The following is an 11,866-nucleotide window of genomic DNA, read 5'->3' as shown; positions in this document are numbered from 1 at the left end:
TAAAATGAGTACCTGGCCGTTAACAGCGTTATATATTGTCCGAAAAATATTGTAATATCGCCTAACAGACGTCATGTCAAGTCCAACATGTTACGTGTTGCTGTTTGCCAGGGACCCTTTGTAAAGCGCTTTGATCACGTTTAGTGGATTATGCCCTATATAAAAGCTCAAGTTTTTTGTTTTGTTTTAAAGCTCAAATCTGTATATACTGCGTGCGTCATATTATATGTCATGTGTGTATATGTCATTAGGTTCCCATTTTGTAACATCTGTTTCGTTGGCGAACTGGAAGGTCGCTTTGCACCGCATCCACGGGACAATGCCAACAATCCAAAAACAGAGTTATGGTCATTTCAACCTACCTGTTCATCCCGACACCAAGGCAGCTCGCTCATTTTGCGTAGGTGTCTGCTATATACTATAAAATCTCGTCGCCAACAGGACACATTTCATCAAAACCCTGGCTGTTTAAATCCTCGTGAACTCAACACCAGACCGGGATTTATTACTAGACAACTGCCTCTGTGGTCTTCTTAGGTTCTAAGGTTGGTGCAATTTTCTTCATCGTTGAAGTAGATATTATAAAGATTAGCTCAAATTCATGATCACAACATTTTAATTGAATGACTGTTCATTCTTCATACGTCTAGATTGTTATATTCATGGCTTTATTTAATTTATATGGACTGATACATTTGATACCCATTTCTCATTCTACTCGTCTTATTTCTTACGCATCAAATTTTATTCGTAGTTTAATATTCCGATCAATTTGCTAAGTCCTTAGTAACCAAGCAAACGATCTTTTTGTTTACATTCCAAGATTTTATATCATAAAGGTAAATATTTCTGTGCGTCGATCTGGTATGTATGTTTTCATTGTATTTTGTTGTTGTTGTTGTTTGCTGAAGAGGGTTTTTGGCCTCAAAACGTTCCATGTTTGGTATTCTGTTATTTTTTCGTGCTCTTGAGCACGTTGCCGGTCAGCTGTCTCCACGAATCACGATCCTCTGCGGTGCGCATGAAATCACATTTAGCCATTCTTATGTTATTTAGATAAGTCATTCTTTGTCTTTTCTATTCCATCTCTTATCCACACATGCCCCAGAAAGCGTAACTGCCTCTTTCTGATGGTATCAATCAATATTCTTCCCTTTCTCACCTTCCCCAACACTTCCTTGTTCGTATACATGCTGTCCATGATAGCCTCAACATTCTTCTATACACCCACATCTCAAATGCCTCTAACCTTCTCGTACATCCTTTGTCAAGCGTCCACGTTTGACAACCGTATAAAAGGGTACTTATAACATGTGTTTCTACTACTTTCATTCTGGTCTTCAACTTTAGGTTGTTGTTTGACACAACTGGTCGCATTATATGGAACATATTTTTTGCGATTGCTATTCTTTGTTTTATATCCTCTATGTCACGTGCGTCATGGATAATGATAGTGCCTGAATATTTAAATTTCTTTACTTGTTTGATGGTCTCTCCTTTGCCTGACAAGTGGAAGATCGTGTTGTCATTCTTTGAAAGCACCATGCATTCGGGTTTTCTTAACATTTAGTTTCAGGCCCATCTCTTCACTTTTGCAAACCAGTCTATCTAAAATATATTTCTGCACGTGTTCTGGAGAATATGCCTTCAGAGTACCATCGTCTGCGTATCTTACGCTATTCATATTCTGCCTCCAACGAGGACGCCTTTCATATCCTCAATTTCTTTGGATATTATTTCACTATATATGTTAAAAAGGTCCAGTGATAAGACGCTACCTTGTCTTACTCCCTTCTCGATGTTAAAGAAGTCCGATGTTTCATTATCAAGTTTGACACACGCTGTTTGATTCCAGAATAAGTTTTTTTTTCTCAATTCGAAGGTCTTAACTGTCTACACCGATCTTTTCTAAGACTTTGAATAGCGTTTCGTGCTGTACTGAATCAAAAGCTTTGGAATAATCAATGAAGCATAGATAAAGTGATTTTTGTTTTTCGATTGACCGTTGCATCATTGTTTTCAATGTAAAGATTGCATTTACCGTATCATTTTCTTTAACAAAACCAAACTGCTCGTCACTTATCTCTGGAGAGATCTTGCTCCTCATTATTTTCATAAAAATTTTTAACATAATTTTTGTGGCCTCGCTCATTATGCTGATTGTTTTGTGTTGGTCACAAACAATAGTTCCTTGTTTTTTTGGGTATTGTAATGAATACCGATTGTCTCAAAAGATTAGGCAATTCACCCTTTTTGTATATGACATTAAAGGCATTTGTCAGAATGTCTATTCCCAGATCGTCCAGGGCGTCAATCAATTCTATTGAGAAACTATCTTGGCCTACCGCTTTCCAATTTTTCATCTCTTTGCAAGCAGCTTCTACTTCTTCTCTCATAATCTGGGGACCGGTGTTCACAGTAGAGATTTCTTTATCCAGGCACGTCCCTCTTTTGTCATCCGCGTAAATATTTTTTATGTATACCGCCCAACGTTCCAAAATTTCGTTGTTGTCGATAAGTATATTACCGTTTGCGTCTTTAACGCATTTTCTTACCACGGCTGATCGTTTTCCACTTAGATCTTGTGTTGAATTGTAGAATTGTTTGGTGTTAGGTTGTTTTAGTCTTTCAATTCTGTGACATTCATGTTCAATCTAATCTTCCTTTGCTCTCTTACACTCACGTTTTATAATCGTATTTGCTTTACAATCATTGCTGTTGCGTTCTAGTTTTCGTCTTTCATTCATCAGTTTCACCTTTATTTCCTATTTTTGTTATTTTCTGTATGCCTTGAATAATTCAAAAGATTTCAAAAGGTTCACTATTTCTAAATTCGGTGTATTATTAATGGTGTGTCATATTGTACGAGTACGTAGGTGTTGGGGTGAATAGTTATAACAATAATTAGGTGTTGCCATTTTCGATGTTCATCGTAGACCGTTCTTGTAATAAGAGTAAAATAGCTCACTGTTTTTCCCTTAAAATCGTAAACATAAACAAAAATGGTCTTAATAGATGATATAATCCTTGCAAAAATTAAAAAATCTTTAAATAAATATTGCAAAATTAATAGTTTAAAATCCACGAAATTTCGTCAAAAGCAGCACAAAGTCAAAAAGAAGTCCTTTGAATATGAAATAAAATTCGTCCTATATAGAAACAAGACTTAAAAAGCCGTAAAATGCAATCATTTCAAGAGCTCTGTAAAAATCTGCCTTCCAGCGCTGAACACATTACACAACTCCTCGTTTTTAAATCTGTTATTTATTCAATTTTGTTTATTTGTCTTTACAGTCCACATCTTCTAGTAGCTTGGCATCACTCAGGGTATGTGGTCTTTTGTTACGCCACTGGCTTTCGAATCGGAAGGTCCTGGGTTTGACCATCGCTCGGCGCATAGTTGATTCCTTGGAAAAGGCATTTATTCACATTTTCTCACCGTCTCTTATGAAATCCGGACCCACGATTTGGAATCATCTCCCTCAATCTGTGAGATTCTCGAGCTCAATAGACATTTTCAAAAAAGCCCTGAAAACATCTCTTTTCAGGAAATATTTACTTAATTGAATTTTAAATGTATTGTATGTGACATTTATATTGATGATATATTGATGCCCTTTTATGCTCTTAATTGTTTTGATACCTTGGTTGAATTTTTTGCTTCGTTTTTGTTTTTGTTTGTTTGTTTGATTTTATTTTATTTTTTTTTATTTTTTTTTTTTAAAGCGCTTTGGGGTTTCGACGAAAGGTGCTATATAAATATGCTTATTATTGTTATTATTATTATTATTATTAAATGAGTACCTGGCCGTTAACAGCGTATATATATATATATATATATATATATATATATATATTATATATTATATATATGTATATATATATATATATATATATATATATATATATATATATATATATATATATATACAGACACACACACACACACACAAAATGAGAACACACGATGCTTTGTGTGTATTGTAAGATTCATTAGACATTGTGATGATTTCATGGGAAAATCAATTCGGTTTCGTCAAATCCCATAGTCACTCAGCTATTTGTAATTGTTTTTTAGACAGGAATTTTAATGACAATTTCTCACTAAATTATATCAGTCAGACTTTAACTTTTAAAGTTACACATCCTGTGTGCTGGTACGTTTTATCCGGCGGACGTTTTTTGAGTATTATACCTAAACGCATGGCATCAATACCAGTTAGTTATTCCTCTATACAACCAATTTCTGAAAATTGATATCAGCCATTCTCCGCTCTTTACCTTTAGAAAGAATTCTGTGATAAGTGAACGAAATATATAAGATATTAAATGTGGAAAATATCTCTCCGTGCCCAAACAAATAGCTCCGTGGAATTCTCTTACGAAGTCAAAAAGTGTAATATCTATGAAGACAATAAAAATTGATTTCAATTTTAATCAACATTTGAATCATAAATTTTCATTTGATCCGATTTATTTATCATCATCACGTTCATTGATTGGACAGCTATGCTCGTGTGTGTGTGTGTGTGTAATATATATATATATATATATATATATATATATATATATATATACGGGGGCGAAGTGGACGAGTGGTTAAGGCATTGCACTGTGACCCGGGTTCGAGCCCAGCTTCAGGCACTTTCGTTTTTTTTCCTTGAGCAAGACTATTAACCCCCAATTTGCTCACTTGGACAACATGGGTGATTCCTGTTGACATCAGACATCTTGTTTGATGAGTTATCTATATTCCTTCGTGGAATGCCTAGGCAACGATATCTTATGATTTTTATATATATATATATATTATATATATATATATAATATAATATATATATATATATAATATATATATATATATATATATATATATATATATATATATATATATATTTACCAATCGATAACTACATTTTTATTCCCAGGAGAAAAAAAGATGTTGAAGCTTTTAGTTTTAGCTGCTGTCCTGGTCTCATCGTCTTCGGCGACACCAAAATGCTGCATTCCTGACCAAGTCTCAGCTACGAATACTGCCCATGGTGATAAGATGCAATACACCATGGATTTCAAAAACAATCTATTCTATTATTATTCCAGTAACTACGGCTCACATTATTTTTTCAATAATTCTGAGTCAACTTTCTATAATTACTACTCGAGCTCGGATTGTCTCTACGAACCGAACCATGCATTCCATTTTGCGCAATGTATCCCAGACGATGCGAAGCTTGTGGACAACCCTCCCGAATACAAGACATCTCCGGTAAAAATTTTATTCAAACAATTCTTAATATTTATATCTATTGTGCGTTTTCACAGATTCTGGATTCTCGACGAGAAAAATGAGCCTTTAAACGCTCAAATTACAAAACCAAACAAAAGAGACTTGAGCTGTTATATAGCGCAATATTTACTTAACGTGCTTGAGGTAGGACGAGACATGATGACTGTTAAGAAATATCGCAATCGTTTGTTTTATTTCAAATGAGACTAAACTGTAAACTGTCGACTGCCAGGTACTCATTTATACCTGAGTGCAATGGGAGACTGTGAGTAAAAAGTCTTTTCCAAGGACTCAAATTTGAACCACTCTAAACGGGCACCGACCAATCCGAAGTCCACCAATCTACACACAAGGGACTGAATCTTGTTACTCCAGGTGTCAATCTGGTATTAAGTCCGAATGAACAATTGGAACGAGATCAGGTTTAATGACGAAATAGGGAAGACAAGTGGTGACGTCATATCCTCTACTCTTTTGGTTCCTAAATCCTTGGGAGCGTGTATACATCCGGTCCTTTGGAATACTGATGATGAATATATTACATAGAGGTAGCATAACTACTTTAGTAGCAGTAGAACAGCATATACTTAGTCTAGACAATAAGATGCCATCTCACTGAAATCAGTTTACACTTCCAGTGAAATAGGAACCAGTTTCAATCATCACACTTTTTGCCTATTGTCTCAGGTAGAATAATTGATTGGAGAATTGCAAGCAATATCTCACATTTTTATAATACTCCTTTGCTTTTGGGGAAAACCCGATGTTATGATAGCGTAGTAGCAGAATAGCCATCCCCGCCTCTAAAAACGTTAAACAAATGAGACAGAAACCAAAAATCCAAAATTTACGACTGGGTTATTTTATACGACTGGGTTATTCCAGACGACTAGGTTATTCCACACGACTGGGTTATTTCATACATCTGGGTTATTTTATACGACTGGTTTATTCAACACGACATCATTATTCCACGCGACTGGGTTATATCATACATCTGGTGTTATTTTATACGACTGGGTTATTCCAGACGACTGAAATTGAAAAGAAAGACAAATTTCCCCTCGGGCCTAATGCTCTCGTTTTAAAACGTTGATGTTGTCAAGGACCCAATGTAAAGATCTTTGAGCACGTTTAGAAGATATCGCTCTTTATGAATGCAGATCTATAGATAGGTAAGTTATTCATTTACTCTTGAGTCGAGTGGCTCAGCCACCACGTCAGAGAAAAGTAATGTATTTCTTGTGTTTAGCTTATGGCAATATTTGGAAAATATGTATGTGATGTAAGACAGGGCAATGTTGTATAAATTTATAGACAGCAGATACAACAAAGAAACAAGATAAATAAGTTGAGGTGACAGAAATGAGGATGTTGAGATAGTCACTTGGCTGGACAAGAAAAGATAAATAATTCGAAGGTTGACAGAAGTAAAGAATGTATCAATAAATTTGAGTGAAATAGTTTGGACATGTTTAGAGACGAGAGACGCGAGGAATACGTGGGAAGGAAAATATTGGATATATAATTAGCGGAAAAAAACAAAACAAAAAAGGGACGCCCAAAGACAAGATGCCTGGATAGATTATTGGACGATATGAAAGAACTGGGCCTGGAGGATGCTGTTGCTATGAACCGAGATGCATGGAGATATGGCATTCATTATGGCAACCCTACAAAATGCGAGATAAGCTGAGAGAAGAAGTATGTGATGTAAAAAGAACCTTGAGCTTTCATATAGGGCAATATACACTAAACGTGTTCATAGGTTATCTGACCAACAGCAATACGTGGCATGGAGAACGAGACATGTCGCCGGTTATTATATTTTTTTCCGGCAGAGACAGTGAGGGAATGTGAGTAAAGAATGTTATCCAAGAAATATGCGCCGAGCAATGCTCGAACCCAGGACCTTCCAATCCGAAAGCGAGTGTTATACCACTAAACCACATAGCCGTTCGTAAAGTTCTTGTCTTTCGACAGGAATTGCTAAAAATGTAAGGATAATTATTTGTTTGCTATTATTATTCTATCTGACTCTGAAAAGAGAAATATTAAATATTTTGGCCAGGAAACTCGTCCTTCAAATGGTGTTTGATGAACATGACTCTCTTCTTGGCAAACAATCTCAAACCTGGGAGTTTATAGAAGACTTTGTGAAGACCCATTTTTGAGAGTTTCTGCCCAGATGATATTCATTCTCATCGATCGATATTTGGAGGACGAATTTTCTGACCAAAATTGAATGTGTTTTATAGACTTTGGCAGTATTATTATGCAAGTATTATCTATTATTTTTTCTGAACAGGGCGTGAAGACCTACACGTACAACGCCAAGTCCTTTAGGGGGTATGACAGTGACTTCATAACGACAGTGAACAAGCATTGCATGCCACTGAAAATACGCGGGGGTCTTATCACTGACTACAATTGGAGCAACATACAATTTGGCAAAATCGACTCCAGCAAGTTCACGCGTCCAAAGAAATGCGAATACATTGATTCTTAAATCTACTGTATGAGATTTGAAAAGGAAACGTGTTATAATGTTTTTATTTAGATATCTTAGCGAGTTAACGATAACATTCCCAAACTACAACGATCGACGAACGACAAGGAAGAAACCGAAGATCTCTCCTTTGACACTTACGACAAATCTTCGTTTTCTTCCTCGTCGTTCGTCGATCGTTGTAGGTTGGGAACGGGATTGTTAACTTTTTAGTTATTTTTCGTGTTACCTTTACTAAACGAAACAAGAGCTGTGATGATGATGATGATGATGATGATGATGATGACGATGACGATGATGATGATGATGATGATGATGATGATGATGATGATGAGGATGATGATGATGATGATGATGATGATGATAATGATGATGATGATGATGATGATGATGATGATGATGATGATGAATTTGAGAGAGAACAGTTATCACAGAACAGAACTACAGGGTGCCCATAAAGTCTTTCCTTAACATCAGAAAAGACAGCCTATACCTACCATATATTATAGATAGAATGCGCTTGGCCAAGGAGTTCACAACATTGCCATCCGGAAGTATAACGGACCAACACACAAACTCTGTGTAACCATGAACTTTTATAGTCTGGTTAATACAGTTTAGTGAGAACAACTCACAAACGCGGATGGCAAAAACAATAACAAAGGCCTGAGTGACGTCATCTTCGAACTATCTATAGGAACGCTCGGGATAATAATAATAATAATAGAATTGTCCATTGAGTGGCAGTCACCACTTTATATGAATTTTATTGACTCCAAGAAACCATTTGAGAGTATTGATAGGGAGGTTATTTGAAAAATACTGTACTTCATTATAACGGCATACATGAAACTTATAGATAGTGTGCGCTTGTCGAAGAAGCTCATAACATTGCCATCCGGAAGTATAACGGATCAACACACAAAACTGTGTGTATCCATGAACGTTTATAGTTGGGTTAATACCGTTCAGTGAGCATTACTCATAAACGCGGATGGCAAAAAACAATAACAAAGACCTGAGTGACGTCATCTTCGAACTATCTATAGGGAATGAGATTAGCGGAAGAGTAGCGTCCCTTGATTGGACGTCACCGGTGGAGAAGTTATTTGTAAACAAACCAACTACAAACCATCGCTCCAAATACAAAATTTATTATTCATATTTCTGTACAAAAATGCATATCATAATCAACGTTATGCATTTTTGTAGAGAAATATGAATAATTAATTTTGTATTTGGGGCGCTTGGCTTGTAGTTGGTTTGTTTACAAATAACTTCTCCACGGTGACGTCCAATCAAGGAACGCTACTCTTCCGCCAATCTCATCCCCTATATAAATCTTACCATTTAATTTCAGTTGGGATGCGGGGAGAAAGGAGGAAATGGAAGAGGAGTAGAAGGAGAAGGAGTAGGTGCAAAAGGTGGAGGGGACGAAGGAAGCGGGGGGGGGGGGGGGGAACGGGGGGGGGGGTAGAAGGAGAAGGAGTAGGTGCAAAAGATGGAGGAGACGAAGGAAGGGGGGGGGGGGGACTGGGAGAGGAGGAGGAGGAGAAGGAGTAGGTGCAAGAGGTGGAGGGGACGAAGGAAGCGGGGGGGGGGGGGGGGGTAGAGGAGGAGGGAAATAGAAAGAAAGTAAAAGAAGAGGAAACAAAGATAAAGAGCCAAAAAGGCGGGAATGAAATAGTGCCAGACAAAGTAATATCGAAACATGCAAGTAAAAAAAAACCCAAACAATCCCCCTCCCCCTTTCCAATCAGTCCTCATCAACTGGGGATTGAACCTCTGGCCTCTTGATTGCTTGTCAGACGTGCTATCGTTACACCACAGGTGTTTCACGAGAGTTAGAACGATTTTAATTCCTATCTTCTTCTCAAGGGTACGAGTTTTAAGCTGTGAATCCTCGCTTGTATTGCACAACACACACTTTGAACAGTAAGGAGGAGGAGGAGGTAGAGGAAGAAGGAGGAGGAGGTAGAGGAAGAAGGTGGAGGAGGTAGAGGAAGAAGGAGGAGGAGGAGGAGGAGGAGGTGGAGGATGAGGAAGAGGAGGAGGAGGAGAAAAAGAAGTTGAATAATAATAATAATAATAATAATAATAATAATAATAATAATAATAATAATAATAAATAATAATAATAATAATATAATAAAATATAATAATAATAATAATAATAATAATAATAATAATGATAATAATAATAATGATAATAATAATAATAATAATAATAATAATAATAATAATAATAATAATAATAATAATAATAATAATAATAATAATAATAACAATAATAATAATAATAATAATAAAAAAAAGAAGAAGAAGAAGAAGAAGAAGAAGAAGAAGAAGAAGAACTAACGGGCCTTTGGCCACATTGAATAAAAGCGTTCTGTCATCGTATAGCACTGTAACGTCTGGTCATACATATGTTGCTGTTGGCTTGGGACCTTTGTCAAGCGCTTTGAGCACTTTTAATGGATAGTGTTCTATAAAAAATCTCCAATTAATCTCCAATTAAAAGTTGAAGTTAACTAAAGGGTCTCTGGTCACTGGGGGGGGGGGGGGGGGGAGAGGAGGAATGGAAGAGGAGTACCAAAAGCAGCTTTCATCAACTGGGGATCAAACCTTAGACCTCCTTATTGCTGGTCAGACGTGCTATCCTTACGCAGCCGATGTTTCACGAGAGTTGGAGCGATTTTAACTCCTTTATTCGCACAACACACACTTTGAACCGAAAGGATGAGGAGGAGGAGATGGAGGCGGGGGAGGAGGGGGAGGAGGAGGTGGAGGAGGAGGAGGAAGAAGAAGAAGAAGAACTTAAGAGGCGGTGGAGGAGACGAAGGAAGAAGAGAAGGAACAGGTGGGGAAGAGGAGGAAGATGAGGAGGAGGAGTTGGAAGAGGAGGGGGGGGGGGGGGGGGGAGAGGAGTATTTGGGGAAAGAGGAATTAGCGAGTGCGAAGAGTAAGAAAGAAAAAGCGTGTCATAATTTTGTCGTTTCTAAAAAACACGTATTTAAAATTTTGACCAGAAACCTCGTCCTCCAAATATTGATCTATTAAAGTGACCCTCACCATTGCAAAAACTCTCAAACCAGGAACTTAGAAGTCTCAGGTTTGGTCGTTTTTGCCAAGATGTGAGTATTTTAAATAGATCGAAATAGGATTCAATAGTCGTAACGTCACTTCTTTCCTTATGACGCATGGGGTATAGTAACACTGGCTCTAAACAATGGCGGACGCCCGTGTGAAATATTTCTCCGGCGAGTATAAAGCGTATCCAGAGGGAAAAAAAAACACATACATTTGATCATGTTTTGACTTTTACACATTCTGATCACAAGGCATATGAAAAGTTCTAGCCAGCATGAAAAATAAAACGTAATGATTTTCTTTGTTTAGAACCAAGATGGCCGCCGTTGCCAGGCGGCGTGACATCAGACTATTGAATCGTATTTGAAGGACGAGTTTTCTGGCCAAAACATTTACACAGGTGTTTTGCTCGAGTTGGATAGAGCTCAGGTTCCACCCGGATCATGTGTCATTGTATTATAGATAGTATGCGCTTGGCTAAGGAGTTCACAACATTGCCATCCGGAAGTATAACGGACCAACACACAAAACTCTGTGTAACCATGATCGTTTATAGATAGTATGCGCTTGGCTAAGAAGCTCATAACATTGCCATCCGGAAGTATAGCGGACCAACACACAAAACTGTGTGTATCCATGAAAGTTTATAGTCGGGTTAATACAGTTCAGTGAGCATTACTCATAAACGCGGATGGTAAAAAGCAATAACAAAGACCTGAGTGACGTCATCTTCGAACTATCTATAGTCAGGTTAATACAGTTAAGTGAGAATTACTCATAAACGTGGATGGCAAAAAAACAATAACAAAGACCTGAGTGACGTCAACTTCGAACTATCCATACAATAATGTCTGGCAATAAAATCTGAGAGAATGTGAGTACATTTAGAGTCTTACTCTTTCAGTGGGATGCGGAGGAGGAATCACAGCAGAAACGAAATTAACGTCACTCAGCTATTTGTTATTGTTTTTAGCCAGCTA

General features: G+C 37.2%; 1 protein-coding gene across 1 annotated transcript; it reads left to right on the top strand.

Moving 5' to 3' along the window:
* Positions 1-392: 392 nt before the first annotated feature.
* On the top strand, positions 393-7,802 carry LOC144971904 (uncharacterized). Its single transcript, XM_078912975.1, has 3 exons — positions 393-545; positions 4,929-5,266; positions 7,596-7,802. The coding sequence occupies exons 2-3, from the start codon at positions 4,940-4,942 to the stop codon at positions 7,794-7,796; spliced, it is 528 nt and encodes a 175-aa protein (XP_078769101.1). The 5' UTR covers positions 393-545; positions 4,929-4,939; the 3' UTR covers positions 7,797-7,802.
* Positions 7,803-11,866: the final 4,064 nt, after the last annotated feature.

The sequence above is a fragment of the Berghia stephanieae genome, chromosome 4 (genome assembly GCF_034508935.2).
Source record: "Berghia stephanieae isolate SIO BIC M18660-M18661 chromosome 4, UCSD_Bste_1.3, whole genome shotgun sequence".
Classification (NCBI taxonomy): Eukaryota; Metazoa; Mollusca; class Gastropoda; order Nudibranchia; family Aeolidiidae; genus Berghia; species Berghia stephanieae.
This window is presented reverse-complemented; position numbering and strand designations above follow the sequence as displayed.